At 49.0% G+C, this 16,940-nt stretch overlaps 6 protein-coding genes across 6 annotated transcripts, besides 1 other annotated feature; 2 read left to right on the top strand and 4 right to left on the bottom strand.

The window, feature by feature from the left end:
• Positions 1–392: 392 nt before the first annotated feature.
• On the bottom strand, positions 393–3,014 carry UA08_04280 (hypothetical protein; the record flags this gene model as incomplete). The annotated part of the gene is made up of 1 exon (XM_020266586.1): positions 393–3,014. The coding sequence occupies one exon, from the start codon at positions 3,012–3,014 to the stop codon at positions 393–395; it is 2,622 nt and encodes an 873-aa protein (XP_020120880.1).
• Positions 3,015–3,265: 251 nt separating this feature from the next.
• UA08_04279 (hypothetical protein) lies at positions 3,266–4,373 on the bottom strand (the record flags this gene model as incomplete). The annotated part of the gene is made up of 4 exons (XM_020266584.1): positions 3,266–3,646; positions 3,707–4,006; positions 4,072–4,257; positions 4,308–4,373. 4 exons carry the CDS (start codon positions 4,371–4,373, stop codon positions 3,266–3,268), a joined length of 933 nt encoding a protein of 310 aa, XP_020120881.1.
• A 612-nt stretch (positions 4,374–4,985) lies between these two features.
• Positions 4,986–5,926, top strand: UA08_04278 (hypothetical protein; the record flags this gene model as incomplete). Its single annotated transcript, XM_020266583.1, has 4 exons — positions 4,986–4,998; positions 5,067–5,361; positions 5,418–5,600; positions 5,665–5,926. 4 exons carry the CDS (start codon positions 4,986–4,988, stop codon positions 5,924–5,926), a joined length of 753 nt encoding a protein of 250 aa, XP_020120888.1.
• A 711-nt stretch (positions 5,927–6,637) lies between these two features.
• Positions 6,638–8,607, bottom strand: UA08_04277 (hypothetical protein; the record flags this gene model as incomplete). Its single annotated transcript, XM_020266582.1, has 6 exons — positions 6,638–6,790; positions 6,926–7,321; positions 7,378–8,149; positions 8,209–8,335; positions 8,410–8,446; positions 8,509–8,607. The coding sequence occupies 6 exons, from the start codon at positions 8,605–8,607 to the stop codon at positions 6,638–6,640; spliced, it is 1,584 nt and encodes a 527-aa protein (XP_020120889.1).
• Positions 6,825–6,917: a repeat region (Identified by RepeatMasker using a combination of RepBase library and repeat library created with RepeatScout).
• Positions 8,608–9,074: 467 nt separating the features above from the next.
• UA08_04276 (hypothetical protein) lies at positions 9,075–11,780 on the top strand (the record flags this gene model as incomplete). The annotated part of the gene is made up of 3 exons (XM_020266581.1): positions 9,075–9,823; positions 10,081–10,154; positions 10,282–11,780. 3 exons carry the CDS (start codon positions 9,075–9,077, stop codon positions 11,778–11,780), a joined length of 2,322 nt encoding a protein of 773 aa, XP_020120886.1.
• A 225-nt stretch (positions 11,781–12,005) lies between these two features.
• Positions 12,006–16,752, bottom strand: UA08_04275 (hypothetical protein; the record flags this gene model as incomplete). Its single annotated transcript, XM_020266580.1, has 5 exons — positions 12,006–14,888; positions 14,943–15,203; positions 15,275–16,124; positions 16,179–16,535; positions 16,598–16,752. The coding sequence occupies 5 exons, from the start codon at positions 16,750–16,752 to the stop codon at positions 12,006–12,008; spliced, it is 4,506 nt and encodes a 1,501-aa protein (XP_020120887.1).
• Positions 16,753–16,940: the final 188 nt, after the last annotated feature.

Raw genomic sequence — 16,940 nt, 5'->3', positions numbered from 1 at the left:
GGTCGAGATTTACAGTAGAGTCCAGGCCTAGCTAAACATTAACCTTTGTGAAAGCAAGATATTCACTTACTTTTCAAAGCCCACTCTGCAGTATTACTAGGTATCGTTCATGGTCAACCAGATATCGGGTTGGATTGAGTATCAAGAGGTGATAGTCTAATATACAATTTAAAAAAGAGTCGTGTATGCCAGAGCTAATATACAACAATAATACATGATATATGCATGTCAAGAACAAGCTTTTCCGTCTGTCCTTTGCCAAATCCCGATACGCTAGATGCGAATTGAAATGTCCTCATATCTTCCCTCATGCACGCATGCTTGGCAAGTTTATACCTAGGGAGAAAAACAAATTTCAGAATAAAAAGGGGGAAAAAAAAAACCACCACAACTTAAATGAAATCCTCCGTAGCAGTGTTTGAAGAAGCTTTCCTAACAGCTTGTCGGACGCGTTTCTTATCAGCATGTCTCTTCCAGCTAGGAATATTATGTCCTTTCTTCCTCCGCTCAAGGGACATAGCTTGCTCCTTAAGCGCATTAGCCAAGGCCGGATCAGGTGCTGCTGCTCCTTTCTCTTCTTGCGAGACAATATCATCTTCAACTTCAGCTTCTTCTTCTCCTTCTTCTTGCTGTTCCAATTCAGCAATTTTGCTGGCTGCTCGACGCATTAATCTTTCCTTTTTGCTCTCTGTGCTTGCTGCACTTCCTAATTTGAGGTTCCGTGGAATTCGCGTTTTGGCTCCAAGGGCCCAGAGATCTCCCCATCGTGCTTTGCGTGCGTCGTGGTAGGCTTGGCGGCTGAATGAACGGGGGACGGTCCAGCGCTCAATTTTGCCTTCTGGGGTGCAAAAGTCGAAGATGACATGACCTCGTCGTTTCATTGGCGGAAGGACTGAGCGCGGGAGAGACAGGGGGTTGAAAGCGGGAGTCGTGGTGGCTGAGGATGGTACTGCTGATGCCGCTGATGAGGCAGTTTCTGCGTCTTCGGTAGTCGAAAGGTCATCTTCGTATTCATAGCCTTCGAATGCAGCATCCGTAGCAGCTTTTCCCTGTGTGATGGAGTCTTGCTGCCGCATGTCAACGCCACGTTGAACAGCCACATAACTGAATTCGACATCTTCATGGTTACGATCCTTCGCTCCAATGATACGCTGTAAGAAGGGAGGTCGAATGTATCGTTGCTCAAAGTGGCAATAGTCGCTTCGGCCTTTCGCATGTCCGCTAATGTGGTACATTGGGCACTTGCCATGGTTAGTGCAGGGAGCAATGATCATACCGGGTTCCTTCTTGATAGAACCCTGGTCGCCAGATTCTGTTAAGCTTTCGTAATCGGTGGACCCGGGACTGGCAATGTGTCTCTCGAGAAGCATCTCTCTGGCGCCGGCAATGGCCTCAAATCCCTTCTGACGACCCTTCTCCAGCAAAATCAAGACACCGCCATTCGGGTTGAGGAGTGCCCATAAGTTTTTCACGTGCTGTTTTCGCATGTAGTCTTCTTCAATTTCAAGAAGCGTGTGAGGGGCAATGATAACGTCGAATTGCTTTCTCTTGGGAGGTGCTCGGTCATCTTCCAAGGTGCTGCTGTCTCTAACATGCACATAATCTGGAAGTCGAGGAAGAAAAGTTGTGTTCTCTAGCAGTGTACTGGCTCTCAGCTGTAGAGCGTCAGAGCCCGCAAGCACCGTGGATTTTCCAGTAGGAATAGGCGCATCTTTCGGATGGTCTGGTACCATAGTCTCATATTCTGCTCGAAGAACGTCTCTCCATGCTAAAATACCCGCACCAGAGCCACCAGCATCTAGAACGCGAGGGCCCGTCTCCTGATTCATCAAGTTCCGAAGCCATTGGCTGCTAAGGCGTTTCCTAACTTCAACAAGTACACTGAGAGTTGAGGCATAAATTCCAGGATAGAGCGCGGCAAGGTAGGCATTTGCTTCCATGTCACTCATATGGTGTTGTGCAGCAGACAGGGGTATAGGAAGCTGTGGAATTTGAGCGCCCGGTGGCAATGTAGTCGTAGAATGCGGCAACCGACGACCGCCAAAGACTTTCTGCGCAGCTTCGGCGATGTGCCTGTTGGAGTAATTAGACAGAATCACTGAAATCGGTCCAGTAACTGAATCTTGAGGAATGAAGACTGTTCTCGGGCTGGTAGAGAACTTTCCAGCCTCAGTTAAGGGATGAAGTCGGGGTCCGCTTTCAGATTCTTCTCCTCCAATTTCCATTTCGTCCTCCAACAAAACACCCCCCAATCGTTTTGCAGCCTCTGCAGCACGCCGGATTACGGAGGAATCTTCTTCCAGAGATTCATCGCTCAAATCGTACGTCTCGGAGATATCGGCATCGATTGCGCTTTCACGGTCGTAGTCGATTTCTTCGAAACCACCTTCACCATCATATCTCAACAATTTGTCCGGCTCTCTTTCATCGACCTCCATTTCTGCATCAGCAGATCTGACGATAGCTTCTCCATATAGTCTATTATAAAGCTCGACCTCTGCAGCATTCAGATGACCATCCGGTAGGTATTCCCCGAATTCTTGACGCGCCTGTACAACCTTCGTTTCGAGCGATTGATAATTTCTGTGGCCGATGGTGCCACTGAATGCGTCGTCCATACGCCAGCCCCTCGTATCGATGATATGTTCATAGTCCTCAATAAGCAAATCATCCAAAATCTCCGAAAGTTCGTCCTCATGTTGGTGAATATTATCGATCAAAGTGTAAATCTCGGCTTTGCGACTTTCTGGATCCTGAACCAGACCAGTGTCTGTCGCTAATGCCCGAAACCGAGCTCCACCGCGCCATTTCCTTCGGTCTGCTGCTGCTGCTGTCCTGGTCGTCAAATGCTCGAAATTGGTGTAATTCGCCGCAGGAAGCGCGGGCCGTGAGCTCCGTATCGACGAACCAAATCTTCGAACTCCGCCGGAACGTTGCGAAAGTTGTATGATGTGCTGCGATGCCCTGGGAGAGCACAGCCGGCAAGACTGGGCTGCGCGAGATGGAAAAGACATATTCACTTCCCCTTCTGACCAGCACGATCGATGTGTCTTTCAGATCGTGAAATATTTTTGCCCGCCACTGAAGCTCCCCAAAAATCAAAAGTGCCAAGCCAAGGGGCATGTAATCTGAGGGTTGTGATTGGGCACATAATGGCCCACTTGCTTGCTCTCTGCTCTGATTGGCGGAATCAACATATGATACACTTCTATATAATAATTATGCCTTTTGATAGGTCCTAGGAAGTACTTCTTGTGGTACTACACTATACGTCGCTGTCTCCATCATCGTCTCCCATCACGATTTTCAATGAAGCCCTGCATTTCATAACCTCGTGTTCCAACGCACTGAGCTTGGCCAAGACAGCAATCAGACTGGGATCCTGGCTTTCTACTCGAATCTTTTCTTTGACCCTAACTTCTTCTCCCTGCCATACGAAAACCTCGCCCAATTCGTCATGCGGCGGCAGTCGAGGACCAAAGATCTTGTCTCGCAGCGAGAAGCCTGTCAGGGAAAGTTCTGATCCGAAGGCCGACGAAGCTTGATTTGGAGAGATTGGCTCTAGTGTTCGTAGGTGTAAGACCAATGCAGCATCTGCAATGGTCAGATGGAAAGATAAATATGACGGCGTAGGTGGATCAAAAACCTTTTTATACTGTCAGTATAATGGCCAGTCTTGGCTTATCGCTGGGTTCACGTCGCATACACTGCTCTCTGCACTTAGCTCCCACCATTTCGACACGTCTGCTCCTCCTTTGATGGCAGACTTCGCCTCGGAAATATGTTCATATAGCAAGCGCAGCTGGCCTGATATGAAACTTGCGTTGAGGGGATCACCGGTAAATGTGCTGACATCTATCACGTCGAGACCCTGATTTATAAGATTCCGTACGGCAGCGAGCTGGTACAAAACAAGCTCAGGTGCCCCTGGAATACCGGAGACGTTGAGGCGAGTGCTGTTCGCGCCACGCGAGGGTGGAAGCGAAGCGAGTCGTAGTTGAATGTCCTTTGTTTATCGGTAAGTAAAGCTCAACCGCAACTACCCCCGCGGCAGGTACATATCATACATACCCCTTTAACAATCCTTGTGCCTATCCTCGTCACAAATCCCTTCACACTCTCTGATCTCACAGACGACAGAACCAGAGTCGACCCTGGCTCTCTTGGTGCTAGTAATCCCGCACATTCTTGAAGACCCTCTCGTAATGAAACGAGGGATTCCTGGAGCGCTGCTAGAAGCCATTCAAGCTCTTTAGACTATGTTGTAATCAGCGATTGCCTGTATCTCAGCTGGAGGCTCTACCCACCAGTGCTGTCTCCTCCTCCTTCTGCAACTGCTCTGCAGGTAATGGAGGATATGCCCAAGTTGCCATGACGGCCTTCCCTTCTGGGCCAGCTACTCAATAGGTAATGCGATTGGGAAACATACGATGAAGCCGTAAGCGCTAGGAATTGTTGCCTGCGATTGGTCCACGTTTTGGTGAAGGTGGAGTGGCCCAGCGAGTTTCTCTAAGCGAGCCTCTAGATAAACGACAAGGTGACGTTGCGGGTGATGCTGCATAAAGTGAATGACGTTGGGATCTCGCCCGCAAAAAGAGGCTAGTTACGTAGTGGCTGATCCCTATCGGCGGGCCAGCCAATCAGCAGCGCACCTCGCTGCCCACTTTGAGGTTTTAGCGCTAGGCCAAACTAGATTTAGCGTGCGCGATGCAGTGAGGACGACGTCATTATCCCATTCGCTGCCTGAGAATGCATTTTTTGTGCAAGTATGTAACTGCCTGACGCTGCCACAATTCCCAGCCTCTCGTTCGCATATTTCCTGCATTCCGACACACTCCCTCCAGCTTTCTCTTTACTCGTTGGCCCTTGAAGTAAAAAACAATATCCTACGCTCTCAATTCTTCGCATCTCCCTTACACGCTTGGAAGTAAGCAACTGCAACCGTCTGCAGGAGGTTAAAACCTGTTCACACTAAGCAGCCAGCCATGGCAACTGGACGTATGTCTTGATTACTACTTCTATCACTAAGTGAACAATTGAATAACCCTCCTCGTTCATATGCACAGGCCCAATTCTCGCCCTTCTGGCCCTGCTCTTTGTTGCAGGAGCTATGGTTATGATGTTCCTCACTCTGCTTGGCGGAGCATCCAACCACACGCCGTTGAACAACATCTACTTTCTCCAAACGAACACTTCAAGTATTCCGGGAGCGCCAGCTGTATCTCGATGGACTTTCTGGAATATCTGCAGTACCGTCAATGGAAAAAGCCAATGCGGATCGTCTCACCCGGCATATCCGTTCGACCCGCCGTCTGATGATAACTTCGGCACCAATGATAACATTCCTGCTGCGTTCATCGGGTGAGCTCTCTGAGAGATTATAATAGTATGAACGAATGAGCTGACTATGAGTCTAGGACGAGACACTACTTCCTGATGTCCCGGTTCATGTTCCCCTTTATCATCATTGCCTTGTTCTTCGCAACAATGTCTCTGTTCCTCGGCCTATTGGCCTTCTGCACACGAATTGGAAGCTATCTCTCGAGTCTTCTCGCCTGGCTTGCATGGGTTTTCCAGGTGATCACAACATGCCTTATGACGTGAGTATCTCCAAAGCTTTATCAGAAAAGGGCAAAGAAAAAAGAAATTCTAACAGACGTGCAGCGCCTGCTTCGTCCAAGGTCGCGACCATTTCAACCGCAATGGCCAACACTCCACTCTCGGTGCAAAAGCATTTGGCTTCATGTGGGCTTCTGTTGCGTGTTTGACGATCTCGACGGTCTTGTTCTGCATGGGCGGCTCAATTGGTCGCAAAGAGAGTGGCTATAGTGGTCGCGAGACAAGACGACTAGGCTTCTTTGCTTCAAGGCGTTCCAGCACCAAATCTCGCGGAAGCTTCCGAAAGAAGCGCGAGGATTACGCTTAGGTCTATCCTATCTATACGCTATGCGCGCCTCTTATGTGCGGAGTACGATGTCATCCCAGGATTTCGATCATTTAGATGACTCTTTTCAATCTCTCAACAACAAACGACTTGCTCTTGCAAAGAAAGATATTACGATCTCTCACAACCTCAATAATGCAATGTTCATGAACAGGAATTTTTTTTTTTTTTTTTTTTTTCCATTTTCCAACGTTGTATGATTTCCCAGTTTGACGACCACCTTCGCTCGGATTGATTCAAATTATTCGGTGATAATTCTGTAATTCATTAATGATACATTTGGACAAATTGTGTGATATTATAACTTACTCCTTATTACCTGGTTAGTTTGCTAGGTGGTTAATATTGTACTTAATTTAATGATTGCGACAAGTGAAGAATATAAATGAACTACTTAATAAAAGTCTCTTCGCCAGAGAGTAACTGAGTTCTATAACTAGGTCCAATACTTTATCTAGTTAAGGATGGGAAGTTTCAGATTCAGGTACATTAAAAGTCTTCATGTTCAATGGTCAAATAGAAGACGATTTGCCTTCATAAAGAAGATAGGGGAAGAAAGAAATTCTATTTTTCAAAATTATAATAAAAAAGGACGAAATAAGAGAAGTTCGTATATACCACATTGATTATTTTCTGCTCTATTCTTTTTATTTGTCTTTTTTTTTTTTTTTTTCCAATGCTTGTTGTCGTCCTTTAAGCAGATGGAGATTCAACAGCAAGTCGCACACCACCCTTTTCACCAACTTCGCGCGCAGTGATTTGTACACCAAGATCCGAGTTGATGTTAATAGTGACCTCGACTTTACCGCCGGCCTTGACGCCCTTAATGGCCACCTCGGCAATTGACTTTGTGGAGGCCTTCCAGATTATTTCTCTGATTTCTTCCTCTTCCTCTTCCTCGGAGTCGTCAAAGTCGGAGTCGTCTTCATCATCCTCGTCCTTGGGCTTTTCCTCCTTGGGCTTGGGCTCTGGCTTGGTGACCTTGATCTCGCGCTCGCCTTCGCTGATGCGCACAAGGACGTCCCCTCCAGCTTTCGGGACGGCGTACTGAGCAACGCGACGGGCTGGGAGGGCGGTTTCGGCATTGACTAGCGGACGGAAAATAGTACTCTCGTCTGCGGATACAAGTTGCACTCCGATTGTCTTGCTAAGGTGTGGTGTGGCGGTGACTACTGGGTGAATTGACTGTTCAATGTCTTCTGTCTCGAATTCCTGGATCAAAGAGGCCTGATAGGCGGCACCACGGGCTGAAAGTTCAGACGGGTTGATGGCAGATGGCGACGTGGATGGTGCAAGAATCTTTGTCTTTTCGGGGAAGATACTCTCCAGGAGACGGGCGAGCTTGGGGGTGTGGGAAGTACCACCAGCGAGAATTACCTATTTTATTATTGCGTTAGTAGGAATATGCATGTATTCTGATTAGGCAGGCTAACCTCATCGATATCCAAAACATCAAGCTCGGCCTTCTTGACTGCAGACTCAATCAAGCCAGTGAATTGAGCAAAGATTTTGCCGGACAAGAGCTCGTATCTTGTGCGGTTGATCGTAGAGCCGTAGTCGATACCACTAACGAGACTCTCGATGCTCAAAGTGGCGTTGGTTCCAATACTCAAGGCCTTCCTTGTGGCCTCGCACTCAAGCTTCAATTTAGCCAAGCCACGAGCATCTCCACGAGGGTCCACCTTGTGCTTTTTGATAAATTCTTTGGCAAAATGGTCAATGACGACCTGGTCCAGGTTCGCACCTCCCAACTCGTAGTCGTGGACGGTAGCAAGGACCGTGTACATTCCACCACGCGAGGCGACGACTGCAACGTCCGAGCGAATTCCACCAAAATCAGCCACGACAACGAGTTTGTCTTCGATGACTGCATCAGGCCTGGCGTCGTAAGCCAAGAGAGCGGCAACCGGCTCGTGGATTAATTGCAGGACCTCAATATCGGCATTCTTGGCTGCCGCGATGAGCGCCTCACGTTGTGCGTCGGAAAAGTTTGTTGGGACAGTAATAACTGCTGCATTGACTTTCTTACCCAAGAAGTCAGAGGCGGACTTCTCCAGGCGGCGGAGATGACGGGTTGTGATTTCACAAACGGTGACAGTGCTGGGCGTTTCGGACTCGGTGTCGTTGATGGAAAAGGCAACCGTGGAGTCAACTTGCTGAGGGTGTGCAGACTGATGAGAAGGAGTAGGGTCTATCGATTTGAAGCTGCATAATCGTGATAAGTACTTTATGTGCGCGATTGAGACAAGCCGGCCGCCACTTACTCCTTTCCCAGGTAGTCCCTGAAGAATCCAACAGTGTTTTTCGAGTTGCGCACAAGTTGCGCCTTTGCCTGTGTTCCATGGAATTCCTCGCTTTCGACATACGACAGGATGGATGGAATCTGACGATCTAATGAGATAGAATTAGTTTTCACGTTCATTGATCCACTACAAGGCTTGGAGAACAGCAGGACTTGTGCATACCTCCTTCTTCGTTGGCAATGACTTCAGCTTTTCCTTCCTATAAAACGAATCGTGATGAGCAACTGCATCCAATTATTCTCAAGCGAAATCGCTACTCACAGGGCCTGTGAAAGCGATGGAGCTGCTGGAGTTTCCAAAGGAGATACCGATGGCGAACCGCTCGCCGGCCTGGCCAGCTGCGCCAGTCTCGTCACTCATTGTGTGATGGTTTTATTTCGTGGTATACGAGCCTTCGAGAAGAAGCTTCGCTAGCAAGGAGTGACCAGGGTGTTGGCAGTGAAGCCCAGGAACGAGGATTGAAGAAATAAAAGAGCGGGGTGGATCTTTCCTTAGCCTCCGCCGATTTTTTTTTGGGTTGTTTTTTTGGGCGAGAGTCTGGCTCGGGTTCGTCAACGCTATGTCTACGGACAAGTCGCACGTTTCGCTTCGATACCTGCTATATTCTACAGTGCTATAGTGCCCTGGGTTCCCCTCTTAATTTCCTTTTCTCCCGGAGGCAGCCTCGACTTTTGCATCCTTTTTTGCTTATCGCCACGTGACTTCTATCGATAAGAAACTGGCTGCAATTTTGATCTTCGCCAGCACTTGATTCAAGCTCCGCCATAGGCTTTCTCCATTCAAAAGACGAGGTTGGACAGGAACGGTCTCGCCATATCTTGCACGCCATGAGTACGTCGATCGTGCTGCCGGGCGACCAGGTCTCCTCCAACGCGCTTCCCTCAGCTTCATCGAAAACTCCTCTGCGGCTTGGTTCAGGACTCCGATTGCTGCATCAGCCACAGAACAAAGCCAAGTCGAAGTCTCCATCATCATCATCATCACAGACAACGATTGAAGCCACACATGCGGGGCTTCTTTCGATAGACCACATTCGCAAATCCGTCTCAATCCAAACCTTCCCTAACCGCCGCTATATCCCAACTGTCAACGACCTGATTATTGCTCAAGTTCAGCGCTCCTCAACAGATTTCTTTCACTGCATCGTTACTCCGCATGCACCCTTTGCTGTGCTGGGTCAGCTAGCCTTTGAGGGTGCGTCGAAGAAGACAAGACCGAATCTGAAGCAAGGCGACCTGGTTTATGCGCGAGTGCTCTCCATCGGTATCGGGGCTGGCACCGAAGTGGAACTTACATGCGTGAATCCTACTACGGGCAAGGCAGAACCAGGGGGGTTGGGTCTGTTGAGCGGTGGGATGCTCTTCGACGTCTCGACGGGGCTTGCTGCGCGGCTCATGAAAGCAAGTACCTCTTCGTCGTCCGCCGAGGCAGCATCGGTGGTTGTCTTGGAAGAGCTCGGATCAAAACTCGAGAGCAAAGGGGGCTTTGAGCTTGCAGTGGGGAGGAATGGGAAAGTCTGGGTTGATAGCTCTAATAGCGGCGATCTGGCCGTCAAAATCACTGTGGCGATTGGGAAGTGTCTAAAAGAACTAGACCAGAGACACTTGACTCCGGCAGAGCAGAGGAAATTAGTGTCGAGGGTGCTACGAGAATTGAATATCGACGTTTGACTTTTGGCTCATTTGGTAGATTTTAACAATAAGCACGGATGTGGTAAAGCGTGACGCGTGCGGAATGCGTCTCGTCCAGAGTAAAGCGTCTCTCTGTGGTACCTAGGCAGTTAACTGCATCCTATTGTATGGCATAACGAATATTCTTGAATAACACATGCAGCTTTGGATGTGGGAGCACTATGGGACAGACATCGTCGCAAATAACGGACGAGAACTCCGCAATCGATAAGCTCTGTAAGCTCCGGGGTTTTTTTTTTTTTTTTCCCTTCCTCATTTCCGCGCGCTCCCCCCTCCTCCCAGCTTCCTCCACGACCACCTTTGAAGCAATCCGACCCACTAATACCATTCGAATATCTTCAAGACTCACAAGAACAAGAAAACGACGGCCAAGAAGAGGAAGAAGAAATCACTCCCGTGAAGAGGGAACTAGAAAATAACGCTGCAACACAATCCACCAACGAGCGAGACCCTTCCCTTACGCCAAAGCGAAACCGATTTCCCTTCGAAATCAGAGTCCCTAGACCAGCAGAAGTGCTCACAATGGCACGGCCACTCAATACTCCACGGCCAGAAAAGCAGACAGAGACTACACATCCCGCGAAAAGAAAGCGGGCCGACGACCCAGCAAACTCTTCTTCCCCTCAGAAGGAAGACACGTCGTTAAAGAACAAAAAAAAGAAGCTTGAAGAGGAAAGAAGCCTCAAATTTCGACCGGGACATGTCAGCGCGATCAATGGGAAGAAAACGGGCTGGTTTAGCCCCGAAGAAGTCAGAACACTGGAAAATTTCAAGGTCGAATTCTGCAACCGCCACGGCATCACCCCCGAGGTCTTCGATGCTTCTGTGCAGAGCTCATTGAAAAACAAAGGCGGCATCTTTGAGATGAACTATCCTCCCATGACATATAACGAGTTCTGGAAAGCCATTTGCGAACTTATCCCCGACCGTGACCGGCGCTCTACAACTCGATTCATGCGCCGCCATTTCCAGAGCGGGGAGAAGAAGCCGCATCAATGGGCTGCCGAGGATGATGACGAGCTGGAACGTCTGCATCAGAAATACGGCACGAAATGGGCGCAAATCGCAAAGGAGATGCAAAGAACGCATGACGATGTTGTGCAGCGATGGAAGAATAAAGTCGAGCATCGATCTACAATGAAAGAAGGAAGCTGGGCGAAAGATGAGATTGACCGACTCCTCGAAGCCATCGAGGCAACATACAAGGTCCACGTAGATCAGGGGGACAAGAAGAAGGTCGGCAAAGACATCTACGAGATGGATGATCAGTACATCAGCTGGGGCGCGATTAGTGATCGACTTGGGAACACTCGCTCTCGACAGCAATGCGCCGACAGGTGGCGTAAAATCAGGCGCGCGGTGAAATATTTACGGGCGAGAGGAGATAAAAATGCCGTCTTTACGCATAACCTTCCAAGAAAGAAACGCACTCCTCCTTCTCATCTTGCTTTCAAAAGCGCAGAACGTGTGAAGCAATCGTCAGATGAGGAACAATCCTCGTCGTCAGACTCGTCAGACAGTGAATCAGACGGCGCTTCTGATAGCTCAGACACTAGTCCAGAGGAAGACAATAAGACACCACCCTCTTCTACAGGAAGATCGAAAAGGGGTCCAAGTGCACTGTCATCCCAAGGACTAGGAGCGAACAAACTCAACGGAACATCATCTCCTGCTATCCGAAAGGGAAATAATTCAGAGTCTGAACCAGACGATGATAGTAATGACAGCGACAGCGACAGTAGCTCAGAGAGTGACTCTAGCAGTAATAAGGACAACGACAGCGACTCAGATAGTGACAGTGACGACGCAGACGGCGAAGAACAGGTTTTCTCATCCAAATGAGAGTCAACTCTCATCCGACTCTGATTGACGTTTATGCAAAATTTTTTTTTTTTTTTTGGCTTATTGCTTTTATTTATTGGACATACGATGCGCATACCCCTCCTATTAGTATGTTTGCTTTTAGAATTTATAATGTATCAGGTGTTTGGACATGTATATATTACTGTCATATCACCTTGTGAAAGGGTGAAAAAAATATTTAATCAACATAAAGATACATCAGTTTCACAATTCATCCTTCCTTTCCTCCTTGCCGACACTATACTCAACCTTCTCATTATCATCACCGACATTATCAGAAGTAGCAGTAGCAGCAGCAGCAGCAACCCTCGCAATCTCATCATCATACACCGTCCACTCGGGGACTTGCCTCCTCGCCCTCTCCAACTTCGGCTCCTTGGTCAATGGATTATTACACAAATCAATCGTCTTGGCAGTCTCGAGCGCCTCATCGGAGCACCAAGTTTCGCACCAGAGCCAGTCCTGCGGCAGACTCTTGATAGGGATCAGGGTCTGCATAACATTCGGCAGGTCCTGATCGAGATTAGCCAACGACTCAGGGTCGGCTGACAAGGTGTGATATTGGCCGCGAAGTCGGTCGCCAGCTGCTAGTTCGCGGAATCGTTTCAGGTCCACGACGTATAGCGCCGAGATGTGGTAGCTGAATGTGTCGCGGAGGTAGGATTTCCAGTACCCTTGTTTCCAGAAGCGGAAGCCCTCCATTTCAGTGCGCGAATCGCACATGGGCGTGAAGCCGTACGGCGCGCCTTCAAGGTCCAGGCTTACCAGGTCGTACATGTCTGTGCGCACGATCTGGTCGGCGTCAACGAATATGACTTTGTCCAGAGATAGCGGGAAAAGGACGTCTAGAAACAGGATCTTGTATCCCCAAATCTCACGCTGTTTCTCGCGTTGGCCGCGCAGCCAGTGTGGCCATTTGTATGTAACCATTTCATATGAGAATCCGTATTCTGCTGCTAGATGCGGGAGCAGACTCTTGAAAGACGGGGATAAGAATTGCTCTATAAACCAGAATTTGACCGTATGCTCGGTATTCTTCATCACCGATAGCATCATGATATTGAGCATCCGCTCATAGAGATGGCCACTTGCTACGGAGAAGATGTTGATTTCTGCATGCTTCTCCGCAGACTCACTTGATGCTGCTGACTTTACCCCGACACTGGACAACACGCCTTGCGCAAAACTGAGTCCCTTGGAAACATAGTCCATTGCCGATCCCGCTCCGTGCGCAGTCTCCTCCAGGACTTCTTCATTTTCTTGTCCTGGTCTGCGCGACAGTCGAGGATACAGTGTCTTGCCCTGGAAGGACAATAACGCAACTTCATTACTCGCGTCTCCGGGCTGCAGGCTACCACCAAGGCTGTCCAGCTGAAAAATGTCGCGACTGCGACCCTCCTTCAGCTCGATTTTCCAGAACCCGGGCTGTGCTTTGAACTGAAAATAGCCCAGATTGGCCATTATGATAGTGTCGGCAAAGAAGGAACCCTTTTCAGTCTCAAGGAGCAGCTGCGCACCTCGTGGAGGGGTTCGGAGCGTGGTATCTGTCGAATGACCTTCTATCAGGATATGCTCAAGCTCATAAATTGCGTCCACATCAGAGCCTTCTTTCAATGCGCTCAATTTTATGTTGTCTAGATCGTGAACAGACTCCTTGGGAGCGACAAGCCAGGAGGGCGCAACGTCCATTCCGAGAGTCAGAAGCGCATCTTGCGGGAGACCCCTAAACGAGGCGCCTGGGCGAGCCAAAGATCCGTCTTCATCAAATGATGGTTTTGCTTCCAGGACTTGGCGATAAAATCGCTTGATGGGGAGTTCTTTCATCTGCTTATTGGGGGTCAGGAAAATCCGGACATTGACACCGGCCAATTCTGATAGTGTTTTGAGAATAGGGACCCATTTCTGCGACAGCTCCGAGGTAGGGTCGACGGCTGCCACGATATTGATCGAGGCGTCGTCAGTGTTGGTAGCAGCATCAAAGGCTGAGTGGGTGCTATTCCATTTCTTCAGCACGTCCAAACGATACTTGGATCTGGAATCGATGCCACCTTCAGGGGCATCTGAGTTGATGGATGACTCCACGAGAGAAGTAAGCTTGGCAAAGCTCAGAGGGCCTGCTACTTTGGAATCAACACCGAGATCTTTCAAGGCCTCGGCAAGGGGTCTGAGCCGTTGCGAAGATTCATATGTAAATAGTTGCTCAAACTCTGCCTCACCAAAAGCCGCCGACGGTGGGAATGGGCCAACAACCCGTCCATTAAAGAGAATGCTAGACGTCCCTCGTGAAAATCCAAGGTCTACAATCAACTTCTGTGCTTGTGTCCAATAGGCCTGCTCTTCTTCAGACATTGCCTGCGTTTTATCAGCAGCAAGTCCAATCTGAGAAAGAAGAACATCAACAAGCTTCACCGGTTCGGTTTGACGCAGAAGCTGGTATAATTTGGACGAAATGCCTCCGCCAGCGTACCCGTCGGTATCAGGATTATGAAGGGGGATCACTTCAGTCTCTAGGTGCAACTGACGAAACTTCAGAGCAGAAATCAAAAGGGCAAGACCATGTTCTGTATTGAAATCTGCTACGACAAATAGCTGGACATTGCTCGATGGGTGTTTTGGATCAGAAGGAAGGCGAAGAACGTCCGCAAAATCGTTGTGTGCTTCAGCGATGCTGAGAATGTCGGCAATGCGAATTCCACTGCTGCCGTGTTCAGGTACGATCCACTCGTTGCGACTCTGTGCGGCTTGCGAGAGGAAATAATCAGGCACATAATCATCCTCACTCAATGCGCCTTGGATGAGTGCCTGCTGGAGAATGTTTAGGTCTTTTCCAATCTGCATGGGCAGCTCCTGTAGGAAATTCCTGCCCCGAGACATGATCATGCCGTTGGCCAATGTTGGTGGCGAAGGGCCGTCGAGGTCCAATCGCCTCAAGTATTTTGCTGTCCTTGAAACAATGTCATCTAGTGCTTCTGACTGCAGCACTTCTTCGAACGGAAGGCTTTCTTGGCCGGGTCGTGTGTCACGCTCTGCAACAGCAGTTGCAAAAGATGCTCCGTCAGGATGAGAAACCTTCTCGGAAGATAAAGTCTACGACAGTTAATTAGCATATACATAACATTTGTTGACAGTGTCAAAACTCACGGTCTCGAGGTATTGAAATAGCGAAGTCAGGCCGTATGTCTGGTGCAGATGATGCGCAATCTTTGCCTGGGCTTTAGATTCTTCGGTATTAGCTATCAACACCACACCAAATCGAACCGGTATCATCCGCTTAATGAAGGTCTGAAGATATGTCGCAACAAAATTGACGTCTTCGACCTTGGTAAGGTCGACGGGAGCAATGACGGTTTGCATATTTCGGCGAACGGGGGGTAGCTGGCCTGGGAATGTTGGTTGCAGAATCTATAACAGGAATAGTTAGCTCAGGTGTATTCGCGATTATTGATGAGTGAGAGATTTTTTTCGTCCTATACCGATTGTAGAGAAGTGGGAAAGTTTGCGTATCTCTTGTCCTTCTCAAGGTCGTTTAGCCAGATAACAATTCCGCCTCCCTCGATCTCATCGCGCCAGTCATAACGCTGGACCTCGCTGGTCATTTGCGCTTCGGCCAAGGCAGGATAAGACAGAAGATTGACTGCGTCAGATGAAGACAATCCGACTTTCTTGAACTCGGCTACTATCTGTCTTTCCTGCCGCAAATGTTCTAGCAGAGAGTACGCATCGATCTGTCTCGAGTCAACATGCTGGCCATTAATCCACATGATATTGCGCGCTCCGGGGAGCCCCGCCTGCCGGTTTTTGTTATATTCATTTGTAAACGCTTCAGTGACATTATAGGACGCGACGGCAGAAGAGTATTTCGGGAAATCCTGAGATAGCTTGAGAAGCGTTGCAAAGGGGTCGGCGCTATCCAGAACAAAGCTAGCAGCATTCATTCCAAGTGCGGCTACTTCGGACGAAGACAACGGTTTCAGATCTGGCGGAGATTCTTCTTCGTCGTCATCGAGGTCGGCAGCACTTGGCGCTTTGGCTTTAGCATTTGCTTTGTCTTCCCTCTCTTCAGCTTGACGGTCATCAATCACAATGTAATCCGTTCTCTTCAGTGTCAATTCGACTCCATAGCCAGATACGAACAGAGGCCGAGGAGAATCATCTTGAGACGGACGGTATCGTACCCTATACGCAAGTTGACCTTCCTCAGCTAGACCTCGCAAGGTTTCGTGGTACTGTGCAAACATTGGCGAAGCGATGTCCGCATAGAGGACGGCAGGGGTAGCCAACGGATCGCCCAAGGTTCGATCAAAAGGTAGTTCGCGAGGGTCACTATGTAAAATCAGTACACAAAGCCGGGCCGGTGCGATATAGATTCAACCCAACCTATCACCAGATACATCCTGCTGCGCACGTTCCAGAGTCGAGGAACAGTACTGCTTCCCGTCCATATGCACCCAAACCGGGCAAGCAGCATCCTGCGCTGCGGTAACTAGCGTAGATTGCACCGAAGTGTTATAGTATTGATAATGTGCCTCGATGCGAGGGGCCGCGGAACGAATGGCGAGGGCGAATTTGAAGGTGTCCAAGCTCTCCTCATCTTTTATATGGTTATCGTCTGCGAGAAGCTTTAAAAAGGTGGTGTATAGCTCTTTCTCTGTGGTGGCATCGTCGAAGACGCCCTCGGCGATGCGGTCGAGGAGAGGGAAGTAAGCGGAGGAATTCTCCTGCGCAGCAGTTTCTCTGGGCGAGACAGACGTATTAGCAATGATAGCACTGATATTTTTGGTCATCTGATGACTTACAAAAGCTCCACCAGGTACGGGCCCGCATCGAATGAAGCTTGCAAGGCGACGTTGACAGAGGGGCTCGCGGCAACACATCGAGGCGGTTGCAGCAGTAGCAGCAGGCCTGACACCAAGCCGAGAGACGAGAACTGCCTCATCCTGCTTCCAAACATTCTTATATAGAAATGTTCCAATAAGCTTCAAGGTCAACTCCAAAGAATACGGCTGGTCTCAAGGCCTATGGCATGTGTCCATCAACAATCAACATATTTGCCTGCCAACGCGGAGAATCGGACAACAACGAAGGAAGAAGGGCCTCAATGTCCTCCCTGATTGTGAAAGCAGCAGAGTAGATTCATCC

Source organism: Talaromyces atroroseus (genome assembly GCF_001907595.1).
Source record: "Talaromyces atroroseus strain IBT 11181 chromosome Unknown scaffold_4, whole genome shotgun sequence".
Classification (NCBI taxonomy): Eukaryota; Fungi; Ascomycota; class Eurotiomycetes; order Eurotiales; family Trichocomaceae; genus Talaromyces; species Talaromyces atroroseus.
Note: the sequence above shows the minus strand (reverse complement) of the source record. Positions and strands in the feature narration are given on the sequence as shown.